The sequence below is a fragment of the Gavialis gangeticus genome, unplaced genomic scaffold, assembly GCF_001723915.1.
Source record: "Gavialis gangeticus isolate Ggan-Ray unplaced genomic scaffold, GavGan_comp1, whole genome shotgun sequence".
Lineage (NCBI taxonomy): Eukaryota > Metazoa > Chordata > Crocodylia > Gavialidae > Gavialis > Gavialis gangeticus.
The window spans coordinates 102,558,105-102,575,873 of NW_017729022.1; the positions used below are offsets into that span (position 1 = coordinate 102,558,105).

At 42.1% G+C, this 17,769-nt stretch overlaps 1 protein-coding gene across 3 annotated transcripts in view; it reads left to right on the forward strand.

Annotated features, from left to right (window-relative positions):
* Positions 1–17,769, forward strand: part of PARVB (parvin beta) — a 171,299-nt gene that overhangs the window by 51,801 nt on the left and 101,729 nt on the right. For 2 of the 3 annotated variants that reach the window (XM_019515751.1, XM_019515752.1), the window contains exon 2: positions 16,203–16,292. In XM_019515751.1, coding sequence (XP_019371296.1) covers positions 16,203–16,292 — 90 coding nt within the window. Of the gene's footprint in view, positions 1–1,698; positions 1,797–16,202; positions 16,293–17,769 lie in introns of those variants that run through there. The other variant, XM_019515753.1, reaches the window with a different exon arrangement.

A 17,769-nucleotide genomic window follows, 5' to 3' on the forward strand; every position in this document is an offset into this window, starting at 1 on the left:
CCTGCAACAGAGACAAAGTTGATTGAGATGCAGTATCAAGTGGTCACAGACATTCCTAATTTGTTCCCAGTTCTGTCTCTTGCTCTAAGAATCAGGGTCACAAGTGCAGGTTTGTGGGGGGTTTTTTGTTTTTAAAGAATTGGGATAAGATGTAATAGTAGTGGAGAAAGGGAGTAGAAGTTTAGTAGCATCTTGTGACCTAGCAGGCAGGGCACTGAACATTTTTGGTTCTGCTGCTGGCTGGTAAAGTGACCTTAGGCTAAACCATTTTTAGCTTTTGATGACTTTCTCCATCTTTAAAAAGAGCTACCTTTTGTAAAGCAGTTTGAGGTCTCTGTAAGAGGTATTACTATTAAAAAACCACTTTTTGACGCACAATAAATCCTATTTTAAAATGGTTACAAACTGTCAAGCTCTTTTGGCTTTAATGAATTCCAGTCCCTCATTAAATGTTGCTTATTTTAAATGGGTGGATCATAATACAAATATGCAGAGAGGAAACTACATTTTTCCACTGAAGTTGCCATATGTTAGCATTGTAAACTTTTAATTAGCTGAGAAGGTAGCGTATACCAGTTACTCAGGGTGGAGAAATGAACTGGTGTCCGAAATGTGGGAGCTGGTTGAGGAGGAGAACAATTATTGTGCATGTTGTCTGTTTCTTACCATCTTTAAATAAAAACGTGTGATCCACACATTTTATCATGGATCCATAAAACGTATCTTCTCACTTGGTCTGTTTGACAGATGTATGCATACATATTATGTAGGCAGTATTTTATTCAGTAGGATAACTAAGGGGTGATCAACTGGAGCAGCAGCCCCAGGCACTACCTTGTAGAGAGTTGCAAAAATAGCTGTGATCAGAGTGGTGGGTGATTGTACCACTGTGATCAGCATGGTGAGGTTTGGTGCTTGTTTAAAAGCTAGGATGCATGGTTCTGAAAACATCTCTTTAATAATTATTCTAGGGAACTTATAACACACCTTTTGTAGATGAGCTCATTTGCATTTTCACAGACCTGCATGTTGTAAATTAGATTCTTTTCTACTTTGGAGACCATATCGTACCAGCAGAGTCTCCCTATGCCTGACAAAGTGTGTTTGTGCCAGAAAGCTTGCAAAGAACTTTTTTCAAACTATTTAGTTGGTCCAATAAAAGATATCACATTTACCCAAAGAACCTTGCCTGCCTATGTCCTTAGACCAATAGCCCAGGCATAGAACTGCCTTTGATTTAATTGCTTTTGTTGTAAACTTGAAAAAGGAAAACTGTAACTGAAGCAGAAACACAGTAACTGTCTAATACAACTTGCAACCTTTGGTTGAGTGTTCAGGTGAAGTTTCCAGTCATCTGAAATAATTTGCCTCTCCCTATTCTGGATCACATTTGCACTTCACTGAGGTTACTCATTTATTCAAAAACTCTACTAAATGCATTAAATATGGCATTTGCACTGCAAGCATTGGAGGCCTTTGAGAGAAAACCCAAAGGATTCCCTGGCATTTCCAGTTCATGTTTGGGCATCTGCAAGAGTCAGTGACAGTCCAGTGGACACTTCCTTTTGTGTTTCCAGCATCTGTTATCTTCAACTTTGCCTTCCTGCAGAGTCATTTTGGTGCACCAAAAAAGCTGCTTTCCTTGAATTACAAGTCATAGCTGTAGCCTTCCTACTATATATGTGAAAACATATATAGAACATAGCACATTTATTAACTCCCAATTCATCAGCTGGAGCGGAGAGTTCTGTTTTCCTGCTGCTATCTGGGTTTATCTGCCATTTCTCTTTTCATCAGTGAGTTCTATTTCTTGTATTTTTTTTCTCAGTGCATTCAGAAAAATATAAAAGTATTAGACATTGAATGTAAATAATTTTGACCTTTACTCATAGTATAGAATGTTGTTATTGAAACCTTTTTTAAGATAAAAGGAAGAACACAGTTAATCATGTTAAAGCAGACGCAACTACAGACAGAATGTTTCATCTGTGTACCTGATGAATCACATGAAGAAATAGTTATTCTCCAGGCTGGGTTGAGCAAACATCACTTATTATAGGGTTTACTGTTTGAGTGCTTGTACTGACTTTAATAGGAACTACTTATTGTAACAAGCTCCAAGGCTGGTAATCTTTTCAGGACTGGATCTTTTTTAGAGGCCAGCTTTTAAAGTCTACAAGGGCTAGCAGATTTAATTGCCAATTCATATTTTTAAATTAATGCATGGTGAAAGAGCTTTGAATTGTATGGACTGAGTCAAAACTCTTGAGATATGTTGGTGCTAGCTGTTGCTAACTTGTTGCAAAATATTGGTAACTGGCTGATTCTTATTGGACGAGTCACTTTGGTGACTTAAATATTTTCAGACTTCAGTGGTCAATGTTTGACATCACAAGAGATGGCCTGATTTCTTCTAGAGGTGCGGAGCACTTAAAACCCAATGAGAGTTCTGGGTACGCAACACATGAAAATCAAGCTGCTTATTTCATTGCCTTATTTAGGTGCCCCAAATTTGCCTTCAGTCCCTCTCCATCTATTTTCCTTAAAACAGAGTTAATCTTTTACAGCTGCTAATCTTTAATAAATGTTAATTGATGCTGGTCTATCTCTTGGAACATTTCTTTATGGTAGGAATATAGAACAGTCCCAAATGCTGTTATGGTCTTTATAAGACACATTGCAGGTCACTACAGGGTTTGCTGAACTGTATTTAAAGTAATGCTTATACTTCTCAGACATACAGCATGTTGGAGATTACATGCTTTTCTGAGGAAGGTGTATGGGTATTGCCCCAAGCAAGTATTTGGAAGGATGATCTAACAAAAACATTCATTCATAAGGCAATCTGCTTGCTAGCTCAGAAAGATGGTAATTCAATGAGTAAGTTGGTTTAGTGTCTTGAAGGAAAGAAGCTTTACTGTTAATTGTATTATGTTAGCACCTAGGAACCCAATCTACATGCACTACTGATTCACTTTTGTTTTCTTTTATCTTTTTTGATGTTTAAATTCTAGAAATGGACTAAAGAACTTTCCTTTTACTTGGGAAATGTTCTTATTTGGTAGCAAAGAGTGAGTAAGCAAGTTGCAAATTTCCTTAGACAGTATCTAACTCTTAGAGACGGTAAGAATTCAAGACCCGCCAAGAGGTGCAGGCAAGAAGCAGGAAATCTAAAACTGAAGTCCCATATCCTGGAAGCAGTTAATACAGGATATTGGGAGGACATTTTTGACCTATATTCTCTTGTTCTTTGCCAAGCTGTAATTTAATACATTTCTGTTGGAGGGCCCAGATATACACAAAAAAGATTAACTGCTCTGCAAAGTGCCATAGCATACGAGAATTAAATATGTGCCAAGCCAGGTAGATGGGGGGGGTGGGTGGTGACTGGTGCCTTTTCAATGAAGAAAGATCTCATTTCTCTCTCTCCTTTGTTTTGGAGAAGAGGCAGACTGTTCTGATGGAGAAACCATTCATAAATTGATGTATGCACGTGCTTTTTACTATGCTATGTATTTCAGTGGTTGTTCGCTTTCTATACCTAAAAATCTGAGCACAAAGTGTTGGCCAAAAGTATAGACGAGGGGGAAATAAATGTGCTGCAAATCTGATTTTATTTGTAGCCCATAAATTAATTGCTTCACACCCCCAAGATTTTAAAAAAAGTCCAACTTTTCCCCCTTGTAGAATACTTTTTTCCTTTTTGTATCCAGCTCTTATGAATTATTTTAATAATTCCTGAACCAAACAGAGTAAGACCAGAATCCATGGGTAATTGCTGCTGAAGTGAATGCTGGCTTGGTCTTTTGGTAGCTGGGAGGCTTAAGGGGAATCTGAATCTGTAACAGAGGAACAAGTTGTGTGATTATTTAAATACAGTCGCTCAAATCACTGTCTTTTATGCCCATACCATTGGAGATAAGATCTTACTTTGTCTGCTATTGTAACAGGCCAAATTTATCCTTAGGGAATCTTAAATTATTTCAACAGTTATTATGCAAGGGATAGTCTTCAAGTATAACATTTGGCCAACTACAGTGTTGTGGTTATTGCTTCAGCTGTAGCTGTCAAACCAAGATGATCTATCTGCTTCTGAGTGCCAAAGGACTTAACCTTTTATTTACATTGTTTCTCTGTCATTAATTGTTTACTGTCAGTGTACCATTATAGTGAATTTGCAAACAGCTCAGTGGTCTAAGGCAGTGGTCTCCAAACTTTTTTGATCGCGCACCCCTATCAGTAAAAAATTTTTGAGCACGCACCCCCAATATATGTATTTTACTAATATATTATGTACATTCTAAAACGTACACAAAAAATAGAAATTAATAAAAAAATAAAAAAATTAAAATAAATTATTAAAAATAAATACAATAAAATAAAAAATAGAAATAATAAAATGTACATTATAAAACATACACAAAAATAGAAATTAAATCGTCATTGTTTTTACCTTGTAATGTGGCTGACGAGCTCGTACTAGGAGTAGGAGAAGTGTCAGCTGTGCCATTTTCTTGTTGTTCACTTGTGCTCGCATTATTAGTATTATCTTCAATTCGCGATTTCTTTGCAGGAATCTTTTTAAGCCACTTGTCCATTTTGTGAGGGTTAGTTTAGTTAAAACTAGATAATATAATCTGTAAATCCACTTAACCAGGCACATGTAAACTGCAATACGTCGCAATATGCTGAAAGCGAACAAACGAGTGAGGGTGCCAGTGTCAACCCCTCCGCGTTGTGGAACTCCCACCTTCCCTCAGGATACCTCACGTACCATACATGACACATGACAGTCTGACATATGGACCAAGTGAGGGCCCCAGTGTCAATCTGTATACTAAATATTAGTAAAGCTTAATTTCTTTCTTATTTTTTTAGATAATAAATATAAATAGACGTTCTAATATTTTCTTCCCACACCCCAATGGATCGTCTTGTGCACCCCTTGGGGTGCACGCACCCCACTTGGAGACCACTGGTCTAAGGTATGCTGCTGTTCCACTACCTCTTCTTTTCTTCTCAGTCCTCTTTGCACTTCCTGTTCCATTCTGCCACCTTATTCTCCTTCCTTTAGTGAATACCATACTGCAGATGCAGTCCTCTCCTTGGTGAGCCAGGAAAGATGCAGCTGCTAAATGCACATTGGGGGTCCATCTACACTTTAGGCTTTAGCTGCCAAAAACTGGTTAAAAACCAAAACATTTTCATGAAATTTTCCACTGAAGGGGGGGGAAGTTCTTATGGAAAATGATGAACAATTTCCATTAAAAAAATCAGTTTTGACAGAAAAGATGACCAGCACAATTAATCAACATGTCTTTCTTTAAAAACCATTATATTTTCCACTGAAGGAGATGTTTTGTTCTCTTTGCCAGTTTTTGTTCACCACTGGTAGCTGAATAATACAAGCCTGTAGAACATGTGGGATGCATTCTTTGCAAGACTTTATCAAACCTCTCTCTCCCCAAAGCAATCATTTGCCTTTGCACCTTCTCATCATTTTAAGGGACACAATGAGTCTGTCCTCTCTTCTGGCTATTCTGGTCTGTATACTTCTGCCTATTCACCCTCACTGGGCATTTATGGATGTGCTCTGGGAGGTAGAGGGCGGGTACTTTAATTAGCGCAGCTCTGCTAGAGCTGCGCTAATTAAAGTGCCCAGAGTGCTATGTGCATCAGCATCCCTGTGCTGAAAAATGGCAGTGGGGGCACTTGAACTAAAGCTCGTCGAATGAGCTTTAATTTAAAGCACCTCACCACTACTGCACTCAAGATCTCAAAGCATATTTAGAAATGTTAACAGAAAAGTAATGTTGTAGTGTGCTTGTCAACTTCTATGTGTGGTCAGACCACTAGGCGGAGACAGTAAGTTAGCATGTAAGTTTATACACATTTAAATAAGAATGATTTTCTAAGAAAGCATTTTTGTCAAAAAAATACTGACTTGGTAAAGATAGTGACAGAAATTTTTTATGTGATGGCGACAAACTTTTTATTGCAATAGTGTTACAAGCTTCAGGAAAGAGCTCTACCCTTGCAGGATTGCCAGTAGCCTGATTATTAGGGCATTTACCTGGGATGAGTTTAAGAACTTGCTCCAACATGTTTAATTTATGCAAATTAGAACACCTGCAGTAGAAAAAAGTGATGGAGACTTATCTGTGGCTAGCTAATAGCCAGGTGTTTTGAGCAGTCATTTTGGGATGCTAGAGATGGGAGTTCAAGTTTTAAAATCTCTAGTATATGTCCTGATCACTGGCCTGCTGGCTGTTTTAGCATGGGTGCAGCCCTCTCTTGAAAAAACCCTAAAAGTATTTTGTTTTTTATTCCAGTGTGGGACAGGAGTAAACTGTTTCCTATTCAGCTGTAATTACAGAAGCATCACCCTCCATCCTCTCTGATGCAGGTCATATTTGACACATGGAGAGGTGATGTGATTGTCTAAGAGGATTTGTCTTGTGATGCCAAGAATATACCTCACTCCTCTGGCTTCCAGATCTGGCCCTTGACTGGAAGACAGACTTTTCCCCCTAAACTTTTAATAAGTATAATTTTGGCAGCTTTTAGAGCAGGGGAACAGAGAATCAAATTAACTATTCAAATTAAGTGGAAGGCAAAGTTCCATGATTAGCATCATGACAGCTGTTACTTAGCTGGAAGGTTCAGCACAGTCCTTGAGTCAGAAATAACTGTAACTGAAATTAAATAGCAGTTAAAATTAAATAGTGGTCACTACTCTGTCCTTTTAAGAGATGGAAGAGTTGGGATTGCCCTTTATAACCTGAATAGTGTTGGCTTAGAGATGGATGGCATGGTATCCTAATAATGTTGCTCATTTTTTTAATAATGCTGAAGTTGCTCAGGAAGAAGGTTGATGAGTACCTGTGGATGAACTGAACTTGTTCTTCCTTATGGAGATGCGAGGATTTGCAAAACTTAAACCCCTTCGTTTTTACCAGGTTTGCACCACTTTTCAAGTTCTCTTTCATGGTACTTGAGAAATGCCTGAAAACCTCATTGCTGGTTTCATTTCCATCCTACTGAATATTTCCTATTCTGTGCACTTGTAGGCATTCCTGTGAGCTTGAAGCAGTCACCTACTTGCACTTAAGATGCTTCCAGCAACACAGCAACATTGCATAGAACCTGTGTAGTATGACATGTAAACAGAGTGTGTATACTATATTAGTTTGTAAGGCCAGGCCAGTTCACTGCTGCCATGGTGACCATGCTGACTGCCAGTGCTCCTTGGACATTGTGGTGGATAGGATTTGAACATTGCTAATGTCTTCTAGATGCCATTGCCACGAGTCCTTCACTGGTGGTTGACAGAAAGGTGTCTTAAGGAATTTTACAGGCTTGAGAATGTCTTGTGGTTCAGTGGTTTAAGGGAGTTTCCAAAGTATTTCCAGGGGTTTGAGGACTTCTCGTTGCTGCTTTTTAATACTACCTTTGATTTTCCTTTTGTTAGGTTGTTAAGCCCCAATATGTTGTATTAGTAAGCACCAGACTAGAAAAGGATACAATGGGCTAAACAGTTGGTGATCTTAAGTGCTGTCACCTCATGATTTTATTGCAAGTCTCATGCTGTTTGGAGATCTTTTATCCCTTCTGATGGAATCAAGTGTTAGCATAGCTCAGAGGTGATCAAGCATGCAGCTTGCTGGCATGTGTGGCTTGCTGTAACTTGGCTGAAGACCTGCCCACTTCTCCTGGGATTGCCAGCTCAGGTGCCAGGCTGCAGCTGCACCGCTTACCCTGGGGAAGCTGAATTGGCTTCGGGTCGCTCAGCACCCTACCCACCCTAACTCGCCAGCTTCTGCAGAGGATAAGATGTGGCTCCCAGGGTGAGTAACTCTGGCCACCCCTGGCATAAATATTCAATTAACCATGTTAAAAAATGTTCATAGCCTTTACTGTTGCTGAGAAATGCCCGAAAATTTAATTATAGTATACTGAGAAGACTCTGAAAGGAGAAGTGCTCATTATTTTGGAGTACCTGACTCTCAGTTTTTATATGTTTGGGGTTGACAAAACTGATACATTTTCCCCTCAAAAGAAAGTGCAAGGGTTTTTTGTTTGATTTGGTCAACACATGGCTAGACTCTTAAAAAAAAAAAAAAAAAAAAAAAGGGGGCATAAGGCCTAGTTTTGGAATTGGATCTGTACAGGTGGATCCCTGTAGTTTGTAGATTGGGAGTAAATTTTTAAGGTGCTTTTGTCCCATTTTCAAAACTGATTTAGGCAGTCTTTGAATTCCCATGGGATTCAAGGTATACCCAAGGGATGTGTGCAGGAGAGCATGCCTAGGTAGTGCAGGTGTGGACCCTCACCCGTATCTGCATTGTGGCTGCCCTCTTGGTGCTTGCACAGTGCTGAGCCTTGCCTGCTCCCACCTGGGGCAGCCCGTATCTTGCTCTCACCTGAACCCATCAGCCCCAACCAGCACATACAGCTTCCCAGTGGGGCTGCTCCCAGTGTCTGCAGCCACCTGGATACTGCTTGGTTCCACCTGCCTCCAGCAGCTCCTCCTCCTCCTCGTCCTTCCCCTGCCTCTGCTGCACCACTCTGGGCAGGGGGAAGCTGCAGCTGGGAGGCTCCTGCCCCAGCATGCAGGATTCAAGCTCCTGGCTACCTTTCACCCACTTGGCCCCAGGCAACTGAGTGGGAGGAAGGCAGCTTGAACTGGAGCCTTGCATGCTGGGGGCAGGAGCCACCTGGCTGCAGCTTCCCTCCTGTCAGAAGTGGCACAGCAAGGTCAGGAAGAGAAGGAGGTGCTGGAGGCAGGGAGAGTGGAGCAGCACTAGGGTGGCTGAAGCTGCACCAGGAGCTGCCCCACTGAGAAGCTGTGCATGCTGGCTGGGGCCAGGGTTGGTAGTTGTGGGTGGGAGCACAGCATGGGCTGCCCCAGGTGGAAGTGGGGAGGGCTTGACCTCATATTAAGCACCACAGGTCAGCTGTAGGCAGGGGAGAGGGGATGGCAGCAAGCCTAACACTTGTACTCCTTCTATGGGAAGGATTTCTAGTGGTGGACATTTCTGAGAACATTTTCAGTGCTAGAAATGGATGCCTGCCTTCAGCCTGGGGTTTGATTCACTCTTAGGGTAAGTACAGACATTTGGGGAGGTTAAATTAAGTTCAAATGGCCGCCTGATTTAAACTTATCTTGTCCTGGTGCTGACCTTACACTTGCAGACCCAGTCTCAGGGACTGGCAGTCAGCCTGTAACTGTACAGAAGTTTCATGTATACAAACCAGTCTAATAAGTGCAGAACCCAGTTTAAGATAGACCTGGATCTATGTAGTATCTGACTTATTCAGTTTAGGTCAAACCAGTGCATGGAACTTCTGTCCACTTTCCTCACTGGCCCCAGCCCTGGGCCTGCTCTTTTTACCCCTTCCGCTCCTTTCTGCATGGGGCTATTTTTGCCCCCAGCCCTTTGCTGCCCCCTGACCAGCCAGCCCTCTTAACCTCCATCCTACAAGCCTGGGTTCTACTCTGGGTGCGCCTGCTTTTATCAGTGTTCACTGGAGCTGAGAAAGTAAGTTCTGGTGGGGGGCGGGGCAGGAGGGATGGGGATGTAGGTTCTCTGGGGGGGGTGGAAATCCACCCCACCTGTGGGTCATGTCTGCCCCACCACCCCACCCTGGGTCATGGCCTCCCACCCCGGGTCATACCTGCTGCACCCACCTCACCCACGGGTCTTGCCTGCCCTGCCCACCCCACCCACGAGTCATGCTTGCTCCCCCTCCCCATCTGCGGGGCACATCTACCCCCACTCATGGGTCATGCCTCCCTTACATTCCCCAGTGGACCCCTAACCCCCCTGCTAGCCCCCAAATCTTGACTTACTTAATATCATGTAGTCATTTTGAATTGATTTAACCTCCTCCTAATACCCTCGAATGTCTGCGCTTAGCCTTAAAATTTAGCTGGAATAGCTCTGTAGTTTAGGCATACAGAAGTACCGCAGCTGTGCAGCAGGACCCTGGTATAGACTCAGTTATACTGGCAAAAAAGTCCTTTTGCTACTATGCCTAGGGACAGACGCTCAAAAAGCCTGAGCCTGAATTGATTCAGTCTTTACAGGCTAGTCTAACCTGGCTAAGCTGAACCAGTTTCCAATCATACAGACATCCCGTCTGGACTGAGGAAATACAGGCATATGTCTACAGTGGCTCAGGCTAGAAGCTGGGGCGTGCTAAAGCAGCCCTCCCTTTCCTTCCATAGTCCTGAGCTGGGGGGGTGGGGGGGGACGACCCACCCCTCACTGCTTCTGACCAGGGAGGGAGCCAGGACAGCAGGAAGGTGATAACAGAGCATTTAGCAGCCCATTAAGAAAACGAAAGCCTCTCATTAGTTCAAACTCTTCTTAAACAGCCTTTTCCAAGGAAGGAATGGAGGGACATTACTAGCTGGTCTGTTGATTAGCTCCAAAAAGCCCTAAGCAGACACTGTCTTGTCTGCCTTACACAGACACCTCTCAGCATTAGCTAGCATACCATGTGCTGGATGCTGTTTGTGCTGGGGGGAGGGAGGGCAGGGGGAAGCCAGGCAGAGGGAGGAGCCAGCCCTGCTCTTGAGCAGACAGCCCAGGGTTGCAATGCATTGGGGATGCTGGGGCGACTCTGGTTTAAGTTAAACCAGGAAGGGGTCTGGGACATTGTCTTTCGGTTGTCAACCCATTTGAGCCAAATCAATTAAGTCTGATACTACATTCAACCACATTTATCTCAAACCAGTTTCAGCCATTTTCAGACTGGTTTCTGTGCACTAAACATATGTTCTGTTACAGGTTTAAACCACTTTCTGATCACCTAAACCCGTTTATGTGCAATGTCTCTCCCTACCCTATAGCTTATTCTGTTTGAGGAACTGGTACAAGTCACAATAGCAAAAGTCCTCTTTTGCTAATATAAGCTGCATCTCCACTGGTATAGGGAGGAGTTGAAGAGTTTACAGGATAATTATCTTGGTAAACTCTTGGAGCTGCAGGGGGGCTTGCCAAACTGTTTCAAGTAAGTCATTTTTTGTGAGCCTTTTTTAAAAAAGGTTCTTTCCAGAACTATGTATGTTGCTATACCATAATTTGTTCTCATCACTGTCTCCATCTGCACATTTATTAGTTCAGCTTATTCTCCTAAGTGTTATGAGTTATTTTTTCCTCTCTTGCTTCTGTTTCTATATTTAATTAACAGAGCTGAGTAAATACAGAAGAAAAAACTTACATACTCATTAGAACAAAAGCTGTGAGCACTTATTCTGTGTTCACGCAGCACTGAGAATATCCAGGCAAATGCTTGAGGATTTGCACTAGAACTGTGAATGGTCCTGCTCTGAACTTTGTAGCTTCGTTTTTGTCTGCGGTCAAGGGACTGCTTCCTATTTTCAGAAGCTGTGGTATGCAGAATGTTACAATATAACTGGAGCTTAAACCTCAAAGCAATCATAGCAGCACAAGGAAATAGATAGTCTTGCTAATAATAAGCCTTTGCCTGCACACCTGATCAAGTGCCTTTTGAATAGGCCTCATTCCTTCTTCACTTGAGTTTTCCATTTAACAAGGCAAAATTCTTGCTTGATTGTGTTTTGGCTGGTGGGGTGAAGATGTCTTGATAGCACTTTCCAAAATGCTGCCTTTGGAAAGTCCTTTGCATCCTGTTGGCCTCTCAGCAGTCAGTGAGACCAGGCTTCTAGTTTCCCAGTTCACAGTTTAAGGCAGAAAATGATTTGAATCTGTTTATAGGAGATCATCCTTCTCAGATTTCAGGCTATCAGACAGAGACCTTGTTTTCCTCCCCCTCCTGTTTTCTTTTCCCCCTCTCCCAACACATCCACATACACAGTCCCTGCTGTTTTTGCTGCCTCTCCCGTCATCAAGACCAAATTAACCCAGGTTTGATAGCTAGGCACACCAGTCCCTTGTCCAGGCTGCCTGTCTTTAACATTTGGGCTGCAGGATTATGCTACAGACTACTGTGTGCTGGAGGGATCCAGAATGGCAGGGCTGCTTTGTCAAAAACGTAAAAAAGGAGGTAGGAAAGAATTCAAGTGCAAAATGTGTTTCTAGGCTCCCTGTGTGGAGTAGTCCTGGCTGTGAGCCTCTGGGTTTCTATAACCAAGGCACTCCGTCATGGGCTTTTAAAGTCTGCTTTACTCAATGGAGCTTTACTTTCCTCTGATTAGACTCTTGCTTGTTTCCTTTAGATATAGGGTGGAATCTTTTGCTCTTGTGGACTTGGCTTAACAAACTGGATTTTAAGAGCAAATGTGTGTTTTCAGCCCTATGTGCAATAAGGAATCTGTGCATGTGTGTTTGTGGGGAGAATGGTCTTTTGTTTTTTTGATTCCACCTTAACTTTTTTGAGTTAAGCAGTTCATGGATAAACAGGGAGATCTATCAATTAAAAATTCTTCTTGGGGGTTTTTGTTTAGTTTTTTTTGTTTGGTTTAATGACCACTTCCTTATCTACTCGATCGGTGTTGCCTTTTAAAATTGAACTCTTTGGACTAAGCCACATTTAAAATTTATCTTGTTTTAAAATGCACATTGGTGATTAGTACTTATTAACAGAGCTCCCAGGGAAGTTCCCATTAAGCTCTCGGGGCTGATACTTTTCTGTGGTTGCACAGACCCTGCTCCTGGCAAGGGACCACTTTTCTGTGGTTCCACAGGCCCTGCTCCTGGCATTGGACTTTTGAGCATCATTTACCATGGTGATGTAAATGCTAATAAGGAAGGTGAAATTTCAGGCACAAACAGCTAGTAAATTTGGCTTGGGTTTTTAAAAGAGATATGATTTGAATGGGAATCAGGTATTCAGATTTTAGGCAGCTTTCAGAGTCTTTGCTTTTATTGTCAGGATGCCTCAAAACATTATTTGCAAGTATTCCCTTATTGCATGCATAGTCCTTACATTAAGAAGGAAGTGGGAATATTAGTGTAAGGAAGGATTAAGAGGCCTGAGGCCTAGATTGGCAGTGTTCAGATGAAGGAAGGGTGATGCCATGCTATGAAAACAAGTTCAGTATAACTAACGATGTTTCTATTCCCTGATTATGTTTAGAGGGTTTTCTAAATATATAGGAATGAATGCACATTGTTGTTTATGTATGAATATACCTATAAATCAAGTAATCCTCAATATATTTTCCTTAAATTTATATTTATAAGGTTAAAACCTAAAATGCACACATTAAATTCCATACTCAAGAAAAGCTGCAAGTCTTCTGCTGCCCCCTTTCTACATTGCATGCTTTCTGCAAGCAAGATTGACCTTAGTGGCAGGTGATGTGCTTCTAGCAAAGGGTTAGGGTACCCTTTCTGGCTGTAGGCTAGAATGGCCCACTGCACATCAGAGGTGGCAGACAGGCAGGTGGTAGGATCCAGCCACCACTGCCACCTGTCTCCACGGTCCATAGACGGTGCTTGTCCCACTGGTGGCATGAAGAGAGAACTTGCACCTTGCAGCCCTCTGCTTCTAAAGCCTAAGGTCTGCAGGTCAGATCCAGTGGTTTTGCTGACCCCTGTATTAGCAAGTTAAATCTGGAAAGCCAGTTTGGGTCTGAACAACTGTACCTTTTAACCACTTTAAAAAGGAAGGAGAGCCACTGTTCAGGAGCATGTCAGCTGCTGTAATCTGTTCTGCCTGCATAATCCTGTAGCCATACGAGTTAGCTAAATCACCCAAGAGTTGACACTCATTGAAAGGTTAAATTTGAAGCAATGTTGTTACCTTGGGATCATTAAAGAATCTTACAGTTATAACAGTTTTAACAGCTTGTATCAATATCTTTAGCCTTGGTGAAATTGTCTGTCCACCTTTTTAATGTGGTTCGTATGCCATAGGGCCTCAAAATGTGAGACAGAAATATAAGATGAATATTTTACGCTGAGGGATATTATACATGCTTGATATCCAGCTATAAACCAGAATGAGCTCACGTCTTGGAAGTATCATGAAGAAACGTGTTAACCATTCTAAACACATTTTGGATGCCTGTAAGTTGTTGAGCAGAGGTATATTGTGTTTTTGTTTAGGGCATTAGGCTCCTTTTTGTTACTTTTCTTTATCTATAGAGAAGGGGATGTGAAGAGTGCTGAGAGTCTTCTTGAGTCTGTGCAGTATGCATAGAAATAGATGGAGCATGGGTTGATTTTACTCTGTGGAAGGGGAAGAGTGATCCAATGCTGGGGAGATTAGCTTTTTTCTCAGAAAAGGACTAGCCTGGGTCATTTCCCAATTTGTGTGGCGCTCCTTGTTTTGCTCCATGATGATTTTGGCTCTCTGTCCCTTCTTCCATATGAGCCTGAAATACCCCAAGGGCCAATTCCCCCCTCTCCCCCCTTATATTTTCAAATTTGAATTTTTGCACTCTGCCATGATCAGAATGTGCAGAGGGACCTGAAAACTGAAAATGACAGTAGCAAGGGAGGTTGACCAAAATTCAAGGTGTGTAAAGATATAGCTTGGGTTTTGGACCAGTTCACCAGTTCAGCTCAGGGCTGGGTAATTGTGCTTCAGGGTAAGTTGTTGTGGGAGTGAATCAGGAATTGAAACTTGCATCTCTGAATCCTGAAACCATCAGTTCTATTGCTTGAGTTAGAAGATCTAACCATTAGCCAAGGCTGTAGCAGTCTTCTCAACTTTTGTATGTTCTGACCAGTACTGTGAGTGGACAAAACACCATGTTGAGTAGGCATAGGTTACCAAAATGACAGAGTTTCCCCTTTCCCTGGTACAGTTTCCCTTTTCTTCAAACATAACTCCTAAAAAAATAAAAAGCAACGGTCTGTAAATGGTACTGTCATGGACTCATAAGCACTCTGAAGTTCACAGGGATGGTAAGATCAACAACTTCAGTTAAAGGAGAGGATGTATACAGACACTAAAGGATTTTTCCAACTAGTATTGGGGAGAGGAAGCTCAGTATTCTGACATCAGTTCCATAATTTGGGCTAAAATGTAACACTGAGTCATTGAGCAACTCGGCCAAGATCATAATACAGTGGGGGGCTTGGGATTTGAGCTTCTGTTTGTAACTTCCAGATTTGCATCAAGTTGATGATACTGTGTCTCTCTTTATAACATCAGTAGAAAATCTTCTTGTTTATTTCATGAGTTTTTTTGTGCTCTTTTGAGATTTTGATTGGTTATAGTCACACTTAATAATCTTTGGGGCTCTATAGTTGAAAATACAGTTATAGTTGCCACAAAAGGACATCACTGTTTTTTTGCCCATCTACTCCATGCACAGCTATATGACTAAGGAGATTCATATAAAGAATAGACCTCAGCAACAGAGAGAGGGCCTGTACTTCCTGGCCTGGTCAATGGGAATTTGGAGGTTATTTCTAGACTTGAATGTACTGCAAAATAACTTATGCAGATAGCGTTATGATTTTGTAGAATAAGGAACTAAAAATGATTCCTGTCACAATAATAGGTTTCATATAGGGTTCATAGGGGTCTATGCTGGGTTCAGTGATGTTTTATTAGTGAATTGGATGCCAGAATTAGGTTTCCTGATCAAATTGGCAGATGACTCCATGCTTCAGCTGGAGTACGGTGCACAGTTTTGGACTTGCATTTTAAGTAAGGTGTAGTGAAACTGGAGAAGATCCAGAGGTAAACAATGAAGTCAGTGATAAAGGGGTTGGATTGCGGCTGAACATTTGATAGGGATAATATTGGAATAGCTCAGGCTGCCTCTGTGCAGGAGACTTGGACTCACTAGAGCATTGGGGGCCAACCATTCTGGCAGGCATGCCACAAATTAGCCCCTCACCCTTCCCCAAATGCCACTCTGATCCCATTTCCCTGCACCACCTACTGCTCTGTTTTTTGCTTTCTTTCTGTGCTTCCTGCCCAATTTTGATGCTTTTTTTTCTGCCCTATCCGTCATTGTGCTGCCTGTCCCCTCCCCAGTCTGCCACATGCCATAGATGAGACTACTCATGTCACTTGTGACACCTGTTGAGGTCCCTTTCAGCCCTGGGATTCCATGAAAGCATACTGACTGATTTTGTTTTATTGATGTTTTTGTTTGTTTGTTTTCTGCATCTGCAATTCCTGTTTCCATAAACTATGAACTCCTTTAGAAATGGGTCTTGTAGAGATTTTCTCCTATTATTGTAGGTAAAAATTATATAAATATACAAAGTGTTTTCACTAAAGTCTGTCTGTTTCTTTCTCTTCAGTGAGTGACCTGCAGGAAGAGGGGAAAAATGCCATCAATGCCCCAATGTCTCCTAGCACCATTGACATTCATCCTGAAGATACTCTATTAGGTACAGTATTGCTACTGCTGGAGGCTAGTGTTTGAAAATAGGGGTCAGTATGACCCCAGTGGCTGCAACCAGATGAGCACGGATGTTTGGTTCCCTGGGACCTTGTGCCACAGCTACTTGTTCCTGGGAAATGCCTATGCTACATGTGCTTAGGTGTGTGGCAAGTCACCCTAGGAGTGGTAGGGGAGGCTGGGGGCAGGACTAGGGTGGCCCCAGCAGCCTTATCTGGGGTCCTGGTGGCTTCCTGGGGCTGCAGCACTGGTGATCTTGCTGGGTGGAGCCTGGCTGGCAGCCACAGTGCGGCTCTAGGTGGCCTGGCTGCGCTTTTCAGCAGCACGTGCTGCTTGTGCGTACACGGCTCCGTTTTTTCTTCTGTGAGTTTTTTTGACCCATGGATATTCAGGGGTCAAAACCCACCTTGGTGCAGCACATGCATGGGCAGCACACCTCTGCAGTGTGGAGAATGCCTGACTGTGTGGTATGTGGCACTGCAGACGTGTTTGCGGCACCACATACTGCATGGTCGTGCTGGTCTGGACTTGCCCAGTGTGTGCATAAGTGGTGAAAAGAAATCCAGTCAATTGAACTCAATATAAGTATGAACTGTTGCGCATAGATGTAAGAGAGAAATTAGAAGTGATGACAGGAAATTTAAACAGCAGTGAACTACCACACAAGGATGTTAGAAGCTTACAAGAGAGTTGACTTTTCCACTGGATTGTTAGGGAGAGAAGAACATTACTTTCTCATTTGTGCAGCTGTGGTCAATAAACAGGGATGTGTAAAGAATGAGAAAAGAGTGCCTGCCTTTTAGAATGATCTGACCCATATAACTTTAACTTCTGAAAGCTCCACAGTTTTTATTGCATTTCTTTATCCTAAAGTAAAATAAAAAGAAAAGACCAGAGTAGAGATATACAAATAACAGACACCATAGAAGAGGTAAAACTGAAATGTTCTGTTTATCTTAGAACATGAAGACAATGAGGCGGGCCACACATTTTAAAACTTATAAAAGTAAATTGTATTCAGCCCTCTTAACAATCTATAATTTAACCTGTGGAATGCAGTAGAAGAACACTGCTGAAGTAAATAATGTTTGCTCAGCTGATGAGTTGATTATATGGAGGCTGAGAAAATCTACAGGGAAAGAAAACAGAGCTAAACATTTTCACTCTACTGGGCAAAAGAATAAGGCATTGGCTGGGCTGACTGAAGAAGAAACTTAGCTCGTAGATATGCTGTTCAATCATTGGCCATTTTGGAAATGTAACTCCTTCCTCAGATGCTTCTAATACTAACTGTTTTGAGAGGCTGGATACTAGATTAGTAGGGGTGCACCAACAATAAAGATTTTTTTGGCCGATACTAATGGCTGATTATTAACCAGCCATATCGGCTTATGCTGATCTGATAGCTGACATGCAGCCCAGCAGGTTGGAGAGCATTATCTGGATAGTAAGACTGCGGGGGGGCA